We start from the raw sequence: 18,201 nt of genomic DNA, 5'->3' as shown, positions 1-18,201 counted from the left end.
CACCCTGAATTGGTTGCCAGCCAATCGCAGGGCACACAGAGACAAACATCCGCACTCACAATCACACCTAGGGGCAATTTAGACAGTCCAATCAACTTACCATGCATGTTTTTGGAATGTGGGAGGAAACCGGTGTACCCGGAGAAAACCCACGCAGGCACGGGGAGAACATGCAAACTCCATACAGGGAGGCCGGAGCCGGGATCAAACCCACGACCTCTGAACTGTGAGGCGGATGTGCTAACCAGTCAACCACCGTGCCGCCTAATGAGGGACAATGTTTTAGTTAAATGAATGCATAATTATTATTATCATCATCATCATCATCATCATCATCGTTAATATATTTTTAAAAAGACTGCGTGACCGTGGCATAATTGTTGCATGTGTGTTTGGGGGGGCGGTGGGGGGGCGGTGCGGTTGATCGTGGAAGGCGTCGGAGCAGCTAGTTTTACATCATCCGCAAGTGGAGATCTTCTTGCAGTTCCTTATAAACGTTTGAAAAAAGTGGTATTAGAACATCGCTAGCCCAAAAAACATTTTTAGTTTTCAATACCTTTTGAAATGGTTTGCAGTCATGAATTATACAAAGATTGGCATGTGTTGCAAAGAGTCAACTTAGAGGTCAGTAGCAGTGGAACTAAAATGAGATTAAATTTCATTGACTATTTTTTAAAACATCAGAGGGATGACAAAGAAATTTCGGAAAAAACAACATCTGATGATTGTATGAGGACCTTTTTCAGTTTTTAAACATTCACAATAGTAGGCCATAATTTGAAATACTGTTGTGTTGCATTATATTCCTCTACAGCAGCTTTTCAGTCAGGCCTATAACAATGAATCAGTTTCACTGCCAAGTCAGGAGCCATTTGGCCCTGGAAAAGAAGCATGTGAGCTCTCTCATGAAACAATAGTACTTAGAATGCATCATTGGAATAGAACCACAGTACCTTTGAAGAGCCTGGTAATCACTAACATTCTCTCAACAGATGTATATAGGTCATCAGAGTTCCTCCAAGAATTTAGAGAATCTAGATTGCTCTCTGTGAAAGACTTGCAGTCTAGCACGCACTGATGTTTCAGAGATCTTCATTCTTCATTCTGTATGTTAGCACTATTTATCATGCTATAAACACAATAGAAAGTTTCACAAGTGGTTCCTCTGATACTGTATATCTTCACACAAAGGCACTCATTCAGCCATTCAGTCTGTAAAATAGTGACAGTTATAGCTCATCCAAAAGCTACATTCTCAGATGTATGACAGGGACTCTGATGTGCTTCCCTTTTGTTTCAACAAAACCACAGCATGGTGAGATTTTACTTGAAAATAAGAACTCCAAAATTGATTTAAATAAACCACTGAGCTCTATCATTTACTTTATAGAAACTGTACAATTCTAAAACAGACATTAAGTCCGTCAAGTACAGAGCGATGGCAATGTATACCAAATGTGAATGAAACACTTCTTGTTTATTTTAATCAGAAAATGTATTTATTTATTTATTAGCACGTCCGCCTCACAGTTCAGAGGTCGTGGGTTCGATCCCAGCTTCGGCCTCTCAGTGTGGAGTTTGTATGTTCTCCCCGTGCCTGTGTGGGTTTGCTCCGGGTACTCCGGTTTCCTCCCACATTCCCAAAAAATATGCATGGTAAGTTGATTGGACATCTAAATTAACCCCTAGGTGTGATTGTAAGTGCGGATGTTTGTCTCTGTGTGCCCTGCGATTGGCTGGCAACCAATTCAGGGTGTCCCCCGCCTACTGCCCAAAGACAGCTGGGATAGGCTCCAGCACGTCCCGCGACCCTTGTGAGGATAAGCGGTATCGATAATGGATGGATATTTATTTATTTATTCATCATTTATGTACTATTTTATTTTGGGGGTATTTAATTTAGGATTTATGTTTGATCTTATGTATAGCACTTTGTTACAGCCGTGGTTGTTGTTAAAGTGCTCTGTGAATGAAATTCAGTTGAGTTAGGCACAGGCATCACATTGATGAGACCTCTATTTTTGTTATTTTACAGTTATAAAACGCATACTGTTTGCTGTATCAAAATGTACACAAAGTATAAATGCATAAATGCTAACAGTTTCTGTCGACCTTGACTTGACCGACCTGTTTAAACTTCAATTTAACATTTTTGAACTCCAGGAATTATTACATTTTTCATTGTGAACTTGACCCATTATTTGACAGTGTGTCTCAGGGACTCAGACACTTTGATTTGATATTACCCATTTTGTATGTTTTATCAGGTGGTTATGTGGACTCTTTTTGAACTCGGACTGTTGAAAACCACCTTCATACTTATATTCCACAAATGACAGAGTTGAAACCAAATAAAATAACTGTGGCTAGTTTACCGCTGAAGTCATTCAATCTACTCTAACCACAATTTCAATAGTTTCAACAACTGGAGCTTTGCCAAGAAAAACACAAATCCTGGTGCTGCTCGGACTTGCAACTTGGAATGGTTTCTTGTGGTGATGATACAGTTGAATCTGTGTATACATACAGTTTGCACAAATTCCTGATCACACGTTTGAATTTTTCATATTCCAGACATTGTGGTTCAGATAGAGCCTAGACCTTAGACTCCATAACGTTTTACTTTGTCCTCTCTCACCTTGACAATGATGGCATACATCAGTGTATTGACTTCACTTCAGCATTTAACAGAGTCACCCTCTCCAGGTGAATCACCAAACTCACACAATCCGCTCAACAGTGTTTTCATATTATTGAACTTCCTGACCGACATGCCCCGGCCTGTTCGGCTATACCACCGCTATTCCCCCAAAACACAGCCTACTTTTGGACTAAAGCGACCAAGAACAGCTTTTTCCCTACTGCTGTTTCCCTGCTTAACTCTACATCCCCTCACCCACCCACTTTCACACAAATGTAACACAGGCACATACCCAGCAAGCCCCCCACACCCCACCCCCAGATTGAATCAAATACACTACCTCAATGAGCTGCATCCTGGACTTATGTATATTTGCACAACTACAAATGGTGCATTTTGACTCCCGAGGAATGTTACAATAGTCATCGTTTAAAAATATAGAAACTTAGAGAGATTGATCAAAATAAGTGCATATTTATATTTGTGTCCTACATTGTAGAATCATTGTTGATAATTATTGTGATAAATAATTAAACACGATCAGGTCTTCATGTAGATCCATTCATCCATTATCCATAATATATATATATATATATATATATATATATATATATATATATATATATATATATATATATATATATATATATATATATATATATATATATATATATATATATATATTATATATATATGATATATGATATATATATATATATATGATATATGATATATATATGATATATGATATATATATGATATATATATATATATATATATATATATATATATATGATATATGATATATATATATATGATATATGATATATATATATATATGATATATGATATATGATATATATATGATATATATATATATGATATATATATATATATATATATGTATATATATATATGATATATATATATATATATATATATATATGTATATATATATATATATATATATATATATATATATATATATATATATATATATATATATATATATATATATGATATATGAACTGAACTGGCTGCCAGCCAATCGCAAACATACTGTAGATGTCTATCAATGATTTGACCGTAACATATACTACAAGTGGCAGCACGGTGGTCGACTGTTAGCACGTCCTCCTCACAGTACAGAGGTTGTGGGTGCGAATCTGGCCCTGACCTTCCTCTGTGGAGTTTGTACATTATCGACGTGCCTGCGTGGGTTTTCTCTGGGTACTCCCAAGTGGATTGGATAATGGATGGATGGGTATACTGCAAGTTTGTTATTTGTATAAGTGCGCACCAAACTGGTAGCCCTTTGTACTAATCTGTACCCAAAAAGTAACTCTCAATTTCAAAAAGGTTGGTGACCACTGCTCATGATCATACTCAGCCTGTCCATAGCCTGTACAAACCAGTAGAACTAGACACTCATGTTGACATATAGTATATCGTGTACAATACGAAGCTGTAAATTGTATTTAATTATTGCCTATGCACTTTTGGTTGGTTCTGATCTACATTTTGCTACCTTGTACTCATGACGTGAAATGACAAACTTGACTTTTATCTATAAATAATTGAACAGAATATAAGCCGCATCCTGCTTGTTAAGTCATCATACTTCTGGTTCTACAAGGACAAAGTCACAATAATACAGATAATAAAATAGACAAGTAAATTCCCCCCCCCAAAAAAAGATGAATCATTATAGTCTTCTTTACACCCATTTTTCCTCAGTTACCTCCTGAATTCCGGTGTAAGCTAATGTATTTAATACATCAAATTTGGACAAATGTGGCACACTTCACGAAGACTCTGCCATTTATTTACACATAAAAAATTCTGCTTGGAGTCTAAATCTAGTTTACCAGTTCAGTGTGCAATTAGATATGCAACGAGTTTTATACACATCAGTAATCAGGATGAATCTACCATTATCACAAAGTAGTTAGACAATATTGCCCATACTTATTTATTCAAGACCTTCAATTTGTGAGTTAAATATATATTTTTTTCAAAACCATTTAAGAATTGTTTTTTATTATGCTAGCAATATGTTAGGTCAAATGATAATGTATAATTAAATGGTAAAGGACATAAAAGTCAAGCCAGTTTTAGTAAAGGTTTAATAATCATGAATGCATTTGTTCTGTCATGCTGGAATGTCAGGTCAAGCTATGTCGAAAGAGAGTAAAATTGTAAAGGTGTTTGTGTGAAATCCTTTTTGCATATTTTCTTTTTCAGATCTTTTTGATTACCACTCACTGTGAACTTGGCACACTGCTACTCCATCTGCAGCCCAGTGGGAGGTCTGAAACGACCTTAGAAGACCTCTGGCGTAAGGTTGGTCCGTGGGAAGCTGAGAGAGATGAAGACATGTTTTGTGTTTGTTGCAGCTCTGCTGTACTCCACCATCCAAGCATGTGAGTTATGGACTTTTCACTGACCTATTTCAAAATAGAATAGGTGAGTTAAATGTACTTAAAACATCTTATAATAAATAGTAAAAAATCATGCCAAAGCAATATTCGAACACACTGTTTTATGTTATTGAGAGAAGGAATTTTGTTCTGCTCCTCTCTGAGTTGTCACTTTACAGTGGTGGACGGGTTTGTGTACCCCGATGATCCTTGGAGATAATTTGTCGGGGGCTTTGTGATCCTGGTTGGGTCACCCATTGCAAATAAATGAGGAGAACAAACATAAAAACCCCATATCAGTTTAAATATAATATTTGGACCTCTGTCCTGACCTCTGTCTTTCGCCTGAACACTGGTCACCAAAGCCCCCCTCTGGACCCAGGCCTGGAAGTGGGGCTAGAACATGGGAAGCGCCTGAGGCCCAGCTGGCAACGGCCCAAAAGGTAAGGCATGGGTCCCCCTTTCCATGGGCATACCACCTATGGGAGGGTTCAAGAAGGTCGGGTGCACATTACCGTGGTGGTCCGATCCCCAGCTACAGAAGCGGTCTCAGTGGATGTGACATGTCACCTCTCTGACAGGAAGGAGCCTGAGCTGGTGTGAGAGGTCAAGAGGTTCCAGCTAGATATAGTCGGGCTTGCCTCAAAACATGACTTACCTGTAAGCTGTTTTTTCTTGAGAGGAGCTGGACTCTCTTCTACTCTGGACTTGTGAGCAAGTTGGACATACTTATTGGCTGACGGCTTGGTACCTGTACATTAGGGATGAAATATTAGAGTCCCTCTGCCTTCGGTTAAAAGGACACATCCTGACTGTTGTTTGTTCACAAACAGCAACTAAAAGTAGTCACCCTTTTTTGGAATCCTTGGACTGGGGATTCCTCATTCTGCTGGGTGACTTAAATTCTCATGTGGGTAAAGACAGTAAGGCCTGGAAGCGATGTACTGTGAGAGTCTGGTAGGAACGTCTGTCAGAGTCTCTTGTCAGAAGGAGTTTCTTCTCCCACCTCCGACAAAACTTTGACCATGTCCCAGGGAGGTTGGGAATATTGAATAAGAGTGGGCCATGTTCTGCGCCTCTATTGTTCATGTGGCTGATGGGAGCTGTGGCTGTACAGTGGTCAGTGCCTGTTGTGGTGGCAATCCCCGAACCTGATGGTGAGGGATGCCTTTGACTGAAGGAAGAGTCCTATTGAGACATTTTGGCCTGTTGGAGTCTGGAGTCAGCTGATGCTGAATATACAAGGTCAATATCATTATTATTTTTTATTTCACCTCAATCACCCAGGGAAGAACCTGGGGATTCTGCGGTGGGCTCTGTTTTTCCTGAGGATGAGGTCAAGGGGTTAGGGTAAAAAAAAAAAGTTTGGTTTGACTTCCGCTTTAACCAATTAAAGCCTGAAGCCCCTCGTGAGACATGTCTCTAAAACCTACGGTCGTCTTTGGAGTCACCCTTGAAAACAAATTAATTAATATCTCAGCCCCTGTAGCAGATAGAAACATAATTTCCCCCAAAAATTGAGGTCTTACACATGTGGCTTTCACACAGGCTTATTAATATTCACTGTTTCAATCAAAGATGCAAGTGAAGCACTATTTTCAATTTTAAAAAATCGAGTGGTAATTACGATGCTGTGTTCTCTTACAAAGACGTTGAAATTGTCATTATCTACGAACATATATCTTAACCATAAATCACGTTTGGATGGTTTCATGGCTTTAAAGTCCGCGAGCATGTCGTCTATATCACTGCCGTGACTTATATCAGAGCTCCCGCGATCGATTGTGTCGCTTGAAAAAATTCCGGATATCCTCAGACAACTCACGACACTCACATGTAGATCCTGAAGCATTTCATTGGCTAAGAGACCGGCAATTGGATTAAAAAAAGAAAATGACGTATACACTCTGCCGACTTTAAAGGGAGAAAAACGCAACGGCGCTCCCAGTTTTAGTGGTAGAAAGGCGGCTCTGCGCGCCCATCCTTAATGGGTTACCCTAATCACAGAAGCAGGTTAATTTAACGTGAAAATATATAAGTATAATACTTGTGTATATTTTTTTTTTCATCCATCCATTATCCGAACCGCTTATCCTCACGAGGGTCACGGGCATACTGGAGCCTATCCCAGCTGACTTCGGGCTGTAGGCATTCTTAATATTCAATAAAATAAAAAACACAAATTCTAAAATAATTTAATAATTTAATGAAACATTTTAAAGTATATTTTTTTTTCATGAATCTCATTGGGTGGGCAGTCTGTCAATCTGGGTGGGCCTGGATGTGCAACCTCGTTTGTGTCGTGTAATTGTTTGCTGGTATACTTTTGTTTTGAAGGCCGGGAATAAGATTAGAGGCGGAAGTGTGTGGAAAATAAGTAAATTGCTGGAAAACGAACAACTTCTTGCTGTCTTTTGAACCCACATATTTACAGAATACGACACTTTGCACGATATACATTTTTTGCGTGTTGCACTGTGCAGCTTGGTCTTTTTTTTTTTTTTTTTTTTTTTTAATGAAGCGCAAGCCACACTTTTGACCTGTGTCGAACATCCATAATTATCACACCCCGCGAGCATTATCCTGTTGTCCTCGTTGCTGTCTGTGTGATGTTGGCAGACTCGCCATTTGCTGCTCGCAGGCACGGTGCGCACACATATTTCCTATTGGTTGTACTACGCTCGTGTCTGTCGATTGCTCCACGCCGCGCGCACACTATTGATACTTTGTTTTGGGCGGCTTCCTCCCCGGACTAGGAATCTAAACGTGGCACCGACATTTTAAAACCTGAACGATTCCGGGAGAACCTCAGTGCTAGTACCGGTTCCCGATATCCGGTGCCCAACCCTATATAAGGCTTAAAATAAAACAATTTTGCTGATTAAGGATGTCATTTGATGGGCAAATAAGTAATTTTAAGAAGCATTTTTTATTTTTCCCGCTTAATAGCAGAGACCTGAATCAAGGGTTTTATTAAACAGTAAAATATGACAATATAATATAATGGTTGAATATAGGGATGCTGGCATCGAATATTTCAATATTCAAGTATCCTACTGAGATCTCTATAGAATAAATGTGTTCCTCCTCTCGGGTGAAGGATATAAGATAAGATAAGAATGCCTTTATTGATCCCACAGTGGGGAAATTTTCATTGTTACAGCAGCAAAGATATAGGTCACACAGTGACGGCGGCATAATGTGGTCATTAATGTATAACATTGACGGCAAACATTTAGGATCAAACCTATGTAGATATACGCAGTAACATGTGTATATACACATGTATATACACACCAACCTACATCTACATAAAAAGTATGAGGAACACTCATTTTGACCTGTACATAGTACAGAGGAAAAATACTCTAAGTAAGTGACAGTGCTACAGTGCTGTAGTGAAATGTAAGGGACAGCATTGGATAAAAATAAAACTAGACTAACAGTAGTGGGGAATGTTGAGTATTGCACGGTATTACAGTAGTGGGGAATATTGGGTATGGCGCGATATAAGCTCAGGTGCAGGACTGCACAATTGCACTAATGTCCGCCAGTTTGTAGAGACTACACAATGTTCTTGTTAAAGAGTCTGACAGCAGCAGGCAAGAAGGAACGGCGGAATCTCTCCTTTGCACAGCGAGGGTGTAACAGTCTGTCACTGAAGGAGCTGTGGAGTGCTGTTAGGGTGCCCTGGAGGGGGTGGTCCGGGTTGCCCAGCATTGATGACAGCTTGGCCAACATCCTCCTGTCCCCCACCGAGTCCACAGAGTCCAGGGAGCAGCCCAGGACAGAGCCGGCCCTCTTGACCAGTTTGTCCAGCCGCTTCTTGTCCCGGGCCGAGACGCCGCCTGCCTAGGTGACCACTCCCTGGAAGATGACCGATGCAACCACCGAGTCATAAAAGTTCCTGAGGAGTGTCCCCTGAACGCCAAAAGACCTCAGTCTCCTGAGTAGGAAGAGTCTGCTCTGACTCTTCCTATAGAGGGCGTCTGTGTTGTCGCACCAGTCCAGTTTATTGTTCAGATGAACACCCAGGTACTTGTAAGTTGAGACTCTCTCAACATCTGTTCCCCGGATGTTCACTGGTGCAGGTGAAGAGTGCTGGCGCCTACCGAAATCCCCCACCATTTCTTTGGATTTCCCCGCATTGACCAGGAGGCGGTTCTGCTGGCACCAGTCCACAAAACCGTGAGTAAGTTCTCTGTACTCCCGATCATCTCCGCCTGTGATGAGGCCGACAATCGCAGAGTCATCGGAGAACTTCTGCAGGTGACAGGTAGGGGTGTTGTAGTTGAAGTCCGAGGTGTAGAGGGTGAACAGGAAGGGAGCCAAGACAGTTCCCTGTGGGGCCCCCGTGCTGCAGAGGAGCACGTCAGACACACAGTCCTGTGTCCTCACATACTGTGGCCGGTTTGTGAGGTAGTCCTGGATCCATGTGGTGAGGTGGTGCGCCACCCCCGCCCGCTCCAGCTTGTCTCCCAGTAGGGTAGGCTGGATGGTGTTGAAAGCACTGGAGAAATCAAAGAACATGATCCTCACAGTGCTCCCCGCCTTCTCCAGGTGGGAGAGTGAAGTGTGGAGGAGGTAGATGATGGCATCATCCACACTGATGCCAGGCTGATATGCGAACTGGAGTGGGTCCATTGAGGAGCTCACCAGGGGGCGCAGGTGGACAAGGACCAGTCTCTCCAGGGTCTTCATCAGGTGAGACGTCAGCGCCACTGGTCTGAAGCTGTTGAGCTCCTTCGGGTGGGGGGTCTTTGGCACCGGGACCAGGCAGGATGTTTTCCATAGCTGGGGGACCCTGCCCAGCTTCAGGCTCAGGTTGAACATGTGCTGGACAATTCCACACAGCTGGTCTGCGCAGGATTTGAGGAGCTGGGGGCTTATGCCATCTGGACCTGCTGCCTTCCTCGCCTTCATCTTCTTCAGCTGGTTCCTCACCTGAGATGTTGTGAAGGCCAAGGCTGGACAGGAGGGAGTGGTGGCTATCTGGTGTAGCTGGGAGCTGGAGACTGTGGAGAAAAGAGGGGAGGGGGTGACACGCCCAGCAGGAGGAGTAGGTGGAGGCTGCAGCAGGAGAGACTGAGTGGAGGCAGGCATCTGATCGAACCTATTGAAAAAGAGATTCAGCTCATTTTCCCACTGCAGTTCCCCCCCAGTCCGGGTCTTGGGTTGTCCGTGGCCTGAGATGGTCTTCAGGCCCCTCCAGACTCCCCTGGCGTTATTCTGCAGCAGCTGCTCCTCCATCCTCTTCCTGTAGCACCTTTTCCCCTCTCTGATCCTCCTCCTCAGCTGGCGCTGCACAGTCCTCCGCTCCTCTATGTTGCCTGACGCAAAAGCCCCCCTCTTCTCCTTCAGGAGAGCTTTTATGTCTGGTGTGATCCAGGGTTTGTTGTTGGAGAAACACCTTACTGTCCTGGTGCGTATGGTGTTCTCCATGCAGAAATTTATATAGTCTGTAACAGTGTCCGTTAGACTACTAATGTCTTCCCCGTGAGCATCGCTGAATACTTCCCACACAGTTGTGCTGAAGCAGTCCTTTAAGGCCTCCTCGGCCTCTCCAGACCATCTCTGAACCGTGCGGGTCACAGCTGGCTGCCTGCGGACCATAGGTTTGTACACAGACTGGAGAGCCACCAGGTTGTGATCAGCTTTGCCCAGCGGGGGGAGGGGCAATAATGTGTATGCCTCCTTGGTGTTGGCATAGAAAAGGTCCAGTGTTTTATTGTCTCTGGTGTGGCAGGTGACATACTGTGTGAATGAAGGCAGAGAGGAGGAAGGGGAGGCATCAGAACACATACGTTGGTGCACAACGGCAGGGTTTGAGAACTTGTACACAAGCGAACTAAACAGCTCATCTGTTTTCTGAAGCTGAGCCATGATTGGTCGTGATCTGAGCCCTGAGCAACTGTGAGGTCATTTTCAGTCAACGGAAGCTACTGAATGGTTGTTTTCCCATTTGATATTCAAACTGATAAATTTGATTTAATTTTAGCAAATAATCATGAAGTTACAATCTGATGGCTGCAACACGTTCCAAAAAAGCTGGGACAGGTACATAGAACATATTCTTGAAAAAAAACAACTATTTTTGGGTTGACTTCCTCTTTAAATATGTCTTTTGGGCCATTTGAAACATGACTTACCACTGGCAATCAAATGTTCAACTGAACTTTTGGATTTAAAAACAGGGAAATAAGTAACAGTATTCATCAGTGCAATGTGGACACGCCTGCATGAGAGAGAGTAAAAGAGGGTCTGAAAATGTCTGGTACTGAAGGAGTTACGGGGTTCAAGTCTCTCCAACAAATCAAAACAAGAACAAACATTAAACAAAGGTTTGTGTCTGTCGGAGTGTTAATTTGTGGAATAATTTCGGAACTGACCTGAAAAAGTGTGAATCACTTGCCGTGTTCCAAAACAGGTGCAAAATTACAAAAAAAATTATAAATCACCTATAAATCAGTAAATTGCTCATTGCTCAAATGCCGTAATTTTGGGAATGTGTCAGATTGCATGTCATATAATGAAATATTGATTATGAGTATGAGAGTGTAACGTATGTAGGCATATGTACGCATAAATGTAAGTGCAGTTGTTGACTTTTTGCCTTTTTTTCTAGTCGGCACATATGAGTGACCCAATATTGTAGTAACATGATATGAAAATATGAAAGTCAAAATACACCAAGAACAAGGGGTGGGAAAGGATACATTCTTTACTTCTTCCTACTGCCCTTTGAACATGTAAACAGTGCTTAAATCATGTGATAAATTCCTTCCTCTTAATTTATTGCTCTGGCAGTCTTGATGAGAACATTAAAATAACATACTATTTTTTTTTTTTGCTCATTACACAAGCGCAATACAACTATAAAAATACAATAGAAATTCAGATATCATACAATCATAAATCTTTTCCAGATTGTAGTTTAACTGTGGATTGAAACCACACCACTCTTGAAATAATTATCTTTATTGACTTACTCTTTACTTTAACAGGTAACTAGTCTTGGCAGTACTCTAATTTATTTTGTCATTTTCAGCCATGAAAGATTAATTTGTTGACTTTCTGTGTGTATCCTTCTTTCTCTTGCAGTCATCACTCAGTAACAACCAATGTGACCTTGTTTGCGTTTTGAATGAATGAAAGAATGTTGGAAGTGTAACTGTTGATCCCTCCCACACACTCTTACAGTGTGTCCTGACAAAGAACCAGGGCTGAAGCCATGGATGCCGGGACATAGTAAACATCATCGTGTTGTCATCAGTTATGGCAGGAAGGTCCTCCTCACAACTTCTGCTACTGTGCACTCCATTGAGATTCTTAACGGAGGTGAGACAAACAAACCCATGTTTTACCCATTTTTGTGACTTTTTGGAGCAGCACTGTGTTTGATCCAGTAGAGCACCAAGGTCGTCCTTAAAGTAGCTTTAAAAAAAAACCCATAAATAATAATAATAATTTGTGAAGAAATTGATCGTCTTATTGATGCATCATCAGTTTAGCTAACAGCTAATTAGGTTTCTGTGTGAATACTACTGTTGTGAACTTGTGACATGTTCTGAACAGGAAAAAGTTCCTGTTAGGCGGCCAAGTCCACCTCAAATTGAATACTCCTTGAATAACCATGACCATGCATGACTGAGAATTCATTGGCCTTGTCCCTGATTCTCTGACTTTTCTCATATAAAAGGGGATTAGTTGTCTCAGAAAAATCGTTGCAGCTCCTGGGATTATTTGAACACGTTTTGTGCCATGGTTAATCACTTGATTTAAGATTCAAACACTTTCATAATAGGTGCCTCGGAGTCAAAGATCTTTCAAAGGCAAAATCATGCTTTGTTATTATGTAATTGGCAAAATGTGCTAAAGGCAAACCTTTTCCCAATGATCAAAGAATCTAATGTGGTGAAACAAGACTGCATGTGTATAGAAGCATGTGTGTGCATAAATGGTACAAAAAAGAAGTGTCTGAGGGCACTGGAGCTAAAATAAAATAAAACTTCCAAGAGGCTTAAATACAGTACTGTGTTTTTCTCTCGCCCTTGTCTCTCCCTTACTTGTGTCTCTCACCTGTTCAGGGAAATTGGTGATTGCCGACACTAACCGGCCCATTCTTCTTCGGACAAAACACATTCTTATTGGAAATAAAGGGGAACTGCACATTGGAAGTCAAGACTGTCCTTACAGGGGCAACCTTACCATTTCTCTGTTTGGAAGGTAGACTGACTATCTATCTATCTATCTATCTATCTATGCTGCATATATATATATATATATATATATATATATATATATATATATATATATATATATATTAGGGATGGGAATTTCTACTAATTTGTCCGCCGACTAGTCTCAAATTTTATTTGCGACTAGTCGACTACTCTATAAGCAAGAAAACTTGAAATTTAATACATATTGAATTCAAAGTTTAATATGCACATATTTTGTGTATTTACAGTAGCCCAAACATTCAGGACAGTTTGTTAATTTAAATTCTATTGCTGTGACAACAACTGACTGAATAAAAGTGAACAATTGAAAGAGAAATACATTTCTGATACATTTACCAATGCAATGCATGGCATTTATTATGAATAATGTAATGAGTAATGGTACCATCTCCCAGTCCGGCAGGGTGTAATTCGCCATATGTTGGGTGCATTATCATGCACACAGGCGACGGCTTTATTTTTCCTTGTGCCCACGTACCCATCACACTCCGCAGGAGAGCAGCCAAGTTTTCTGCTGTGTGGCCTCCAAGGCGCATGAAGCACACAACTGCGGGGATGTCCTTCGTCCACATCCGTTATACACGTTATAGTCATGTAAGATTTGGTCGTCCAACCGTCTGTAGTTAAGGCATCGGCCACATAGCTGACCTGCTCAAACGCTCGTAGTATCTACTCTTTCATTTGGTTATGGCTACTCTCGAGTTGGGGCGTTATTATTTTGCAACATGGCACCATTTAGCCTACTCAGGCTCGATATACAGCATTAATTTTCCGAACCGTTTGCCCTCAACAAAAGAAAGCGGCAGCATATCGCGTCATTTTAAAAAATTAGTTGGGTAATCTTTGCTGTGTGGTGAGCATCGCAGCGCCGGGCTGGAACAAACACTCTCATGCTCGTCTGCCTGGCCCCGCCGCCATGACCTGCAAGGTTCACATCGAGATTTACTTTGGATGTGGTTTCTCATCGCTCCGGGAGAGTGGTTGTAAACAAGTTTATGCTTACAAAGCCTACAGACGACCTTGCCGTCGACGGTGCCGTAGTTTTTCGTTGTAGCTTAGAAATTTTCAGAATTTACTTCTCTTTTCCCCCAAATTAGTGTCCCCGCCCCCTACTATGTGGGTGGTGGGGAGGGGAGCAATTCTCTCTTGCTGCTCAGCTTGTTCACAGAGGCCGAGGCATGAGGAACAAGATGCATGATTCTAGATGCAGGGTTTAACCGACTAGTAAAATACTAAGCGTTTAATAAATCGTAGATGGTTAAACGTTTAAACGACTAGTCGCGCACATCACTATGAGTTATTATTATACATCTTAAGGAACAAATATAACACAGTTAGGAGGTATAGTTGATAAAATTCATAAAATTAGCATTGGAAGCGACAGAAAATATGAGCCCTCTTGTCGCGTCAAAGTAACATCACTGGCAAACTCTAAGTCAAAACACGTCTGTAAATTGACCAGTTTTATTCATAAAATGACTATATTATTACAGGAAGTCCTCAAATTACAATGTTTCGACTTTGCGATGCCCGTGCCTCCTCCTCCATTTTGTCCCCAGCACCACGGTGACTACGTTTACATGCAGTAAATTTTCGGGTTAAGATCAAAATTCTGATTTCTGAAACATTCTGAATAACCCATTTACATGATTGAGCGGACAGAGTTGCTCCGGCATTTGAATAACCCACTGTGTACGGCGACACACGGCGTCATGACTCAAATGGACGTTATTTCTGCTTGTTACTTTCAACTGTCAATAATACACTTGATAATCATGTCACTCACCGCATGAATGAAGCAGCTCGCTCCAAAAGTGTGCTTTTGTGCTGTGTCTCTGAGCTTGTTTACCTCTGCTTGTGTATTTACGATGGGTTTCGCGCAAGTGTCTCGATCGTGTCTCTTTGCGCGCCCGCAGTATCTTTGCAGTATCCGGCAGTACCCCTCCTCTCCTCCTTCTCCATCCACTTCTCAGCAGTAATGCTAAGTACAGCATCTTATGCTTTTCATTTGAATGTATTTTCGTTTTTTTATAGAAAGCATTTTAACGTTAATTTCGACTTTAACGGTGAAATCCGCTACGTGGAAATTCGTGTTATATCACCAGTGTAAGAACGGAACTGGTTCGTAAAATGAGGACTTCTTGTGTGTGTGGGTATGTGTGTGTGCGTGTGTGTGGGTGGGTGGGGGCGGGTGTGTGTGTGTGTGCATATATATATATATATATATATATATATATATATATATATATATATATATATATATATATATATATATATTTCTAACGTCATACATGCTTCATAACTTCATACATTTTTTTGAGTCTGCATTGGTCATATGCATCACCATGTTTTGAATAATTAAGAAGTCACAACGAGGCCTTACAAGAATTCTTCACAAGCCAAACATGTTCATAGCCAATACAAATATTGATTGCTGGATGTCAGTTTCACCCATTAATTGCATTTTGAGGCTTGTATATTAATTCTTCCACTCCAAGTCTTCAAAGTAAATGTTTGCAGTAAAACATATTTGAAAAACTGAACCAGGATATAGGTGTCAAAATTAATTGACAATTTGTTGACCATCAAATGAATCGACAGCTATTTTGATAATGAATCAGTCATTTAGAGCCATTGTTTAAATTAAAATGGTCCAAATCCTCTGATTTCAGCCTCACAAAAGTAAATATTCTCTGATTTCAGTAGTCCTTGAAAACAACGATCAACATTTTTTCCTATTTCCTGTCAGTACCTGAATCATATTCAATTTGTCGTAAAAAAAAACAAAAAACAAAACAAACGTCTTTTTAATCTGTTGCAAAAATGATTATTTACAGTAATACTTTGAATAACCAGTGAATGACATAGCCTCAGAAGTGTACTGTATATCAATGTAGTAGCCCTTCGCATTAATCAGTACCCAAGTAGTAGATCTCAGTTTCAAAAAAGGTGAGTACATCACTCCTTGTAAAATATTTCTTATTTATTGTTTGGTTGGTTTTGTTTCATCATGAAGCAATGTCAAATATACAACAATAATCAGTACAGTAGTTGGGAAAAAAATGACATTGCAATACAATATCAATTTTTAACTGATAATTAATCGATTGAATAATCCATTCAAAAAACATTTCATAGTGACAGCCCTAAACCAAACACATTTCCAGAGCTGGGCATCGCCTATTTCCCGTCTGCATATTTAATCGACCCACGTGGTCCCACTCAGTCCGATCACCACATATTTTTTCGTTGTTTGGCGGCGTGTCTGCTTGTGCGGCGCCTGCTTGTGACGTGAAGATTACGTTCACGACACCGATTGGCTGTCGCTGACGAGAGATCGACCGGGACCGCGTGGTCAATTAAATATGCAGGACTGAGCACGGTGGAGGTTAGGCAATGCCCAGCTCTGCACATTTCTTAATATTTGATTTGAGTATTTCTTTTTGCACTACTACACAGCTATGGAGACATTCACTGCCTTATCAATGACACCTGCATTTTTAGTATAATGCAGTAGTTGTGCAGCAGTATTACATATCGTCGGCGTCGGGCAAAAACCTTGTATCTCCAAAAATGGCAAGTTTGTTCAATCATTAGCATTGCATCGTGAAAGACAGCAAGCCATTTTCAACACTTCAACACACTAGACTGATCAAAGATGTGTAAAAATGATACCCATACGTGTGGACTGACCAATAGTATAGATTTCTTTTGAAATATGAAATTCACCAAAAGACGTTGTGGCCCGGCGCTGGCGTTATGCTCGTCAAGAGCTGTCATTAATCAAGTAATAAATAATTAGTCACAAATTTAACTATGAATAATGTGTACACAAAGTGGCATGGAAATTGAGCTAGCTAGTATGTATGCTTGTACATTTCATACTATAAGCACTAGCATGGTTTTTCAAAATAACCCTTGCATCACTACTGTTTTCAGGTCAGATGACACTGATCAGGAGCACAGCTATTTTGGCCGCAAATACATTGGTGTAGGGACCGGAGGGACTTTAGACATCCATGGAGCAAAGAAGCTCTCATGGACTTTCTTGAACAAAACCCTCTACCCTGGAGAAATCCACCAAAATCACTACCTGATGGAGAGAAGCTGGGGGAACCGAGGCATTATTGTCCATGTAATTGACCCCAAGAAAGGAGAGGTACTGAGTGATGACAGGTGAGAGGACACTCACTGTTGAGGCTATCGATTGATCTATCAATATAAATTATTAGTATTGTCATCATTGTAGAAAAGGCTCCTACGTCCTTAGTATGTTAACCTGTCCTACGGTTCTGTTCTTGGTACTCTTGTGTGAAAAGTGTGACTCATGCATGCTTGGTGTCAAATGTGGCTCAAGGAGTGTGCGACACAGTAGCAAGTTTGGGACTAACACATTATTTCCCATTATGCTTACATAATTGTGCCACAAATCTTACGCCATACATGTACCCATGTTACTGCACAACAATTGTGAAGTTTTTGTCACAGCGCTAAGTCAGGCATTGGAAGTGGCACCAATTCAGTTTCACAATAAGAGCACAAATCAGAAGTGCTGCTTAAATGTTGCTAGCTTTACCACGCTTTAAGTGTTGAGTGAAAGTGTCTTAACCTATGTTGTGTACACTTGTTTATTGGCCTATTTTGTCTTTCTTTAGGAAAACCACATACACATACCCATATCCAAACACCCATAGCCCACAATACTGCAACAACGTTGTATGAAGATAGAAGTGAATTGAATGATTAAAACCTGGAGTAGAGCAAAGAAAGACAAACACTTGTCCGGCAAATGTATTGGGAATCATTTTGAGTCTGCCTCAAGTGGTGTTTGGCTAACACGCTGGTGTGAAGGAGGCTCATTTATATGAATCAGTGAATAAGTAGCAGAACTCCTGTC

General features: G+C 40.9%; 1 protein-coding gene across 3 annotated transcripts in view; it reads left to right on the top strand.

Annotated features, from left to right (window-relative positions):
* The window catches only part of cemip (cell migration inducing hyaluronidase 1), a 216,620-nt gene that overhangs the window by 69,687 nt on the left and 128,732 nt on the right, over positions 1 to 18,201 (top strand). For 2 of the 3 annotated variants that reach the window (XM_086025001.1, XM_086025000.1), the window contains exons 2-5: positions 4,886 to 5,064; positions 12,262 to 12,399; positions 13,149 to 13,287; positions 17,244 to 17,480. In XM_086025001.1, coding sequence (XP_085881127.1) covers positions 5,010 to 5,064; positions 12,262 to 12,399; positions 13,149 to 13,287; positions 17,244 to 17,480 — 569 coding nt within the window. In that variant the 5' untranslated portion in view covers positions 4,886 to 5,009. The remainder of the gene's footprint in view (positions 1 to 4,885; positions 5,065 to 12,261; positions 12,400 to 13,148; positions 13,288 to 17,243; positions 17,481 to 18,201) is intronic. The other variant, XM_086025002.1, reaches the window with a different exon arrangement.

Source organism: Filicampus tigris, chromosome 3 (assembly GCF_054856515.1).
Source record: "Filicampus tigris isolate MCC_2025a chromosome 3, RoL_Ftig_1.0, whole genome shotgun sequence".
NCBI lineage: Eukaryota > Metazoa > Chordata > Actinopteri > Syngnathiformes > Syngnathidae > Filicampus > Filicampus tigris.
This window is presented reverse-complemented; position numbering and strand designations above follow the sequence as displayed.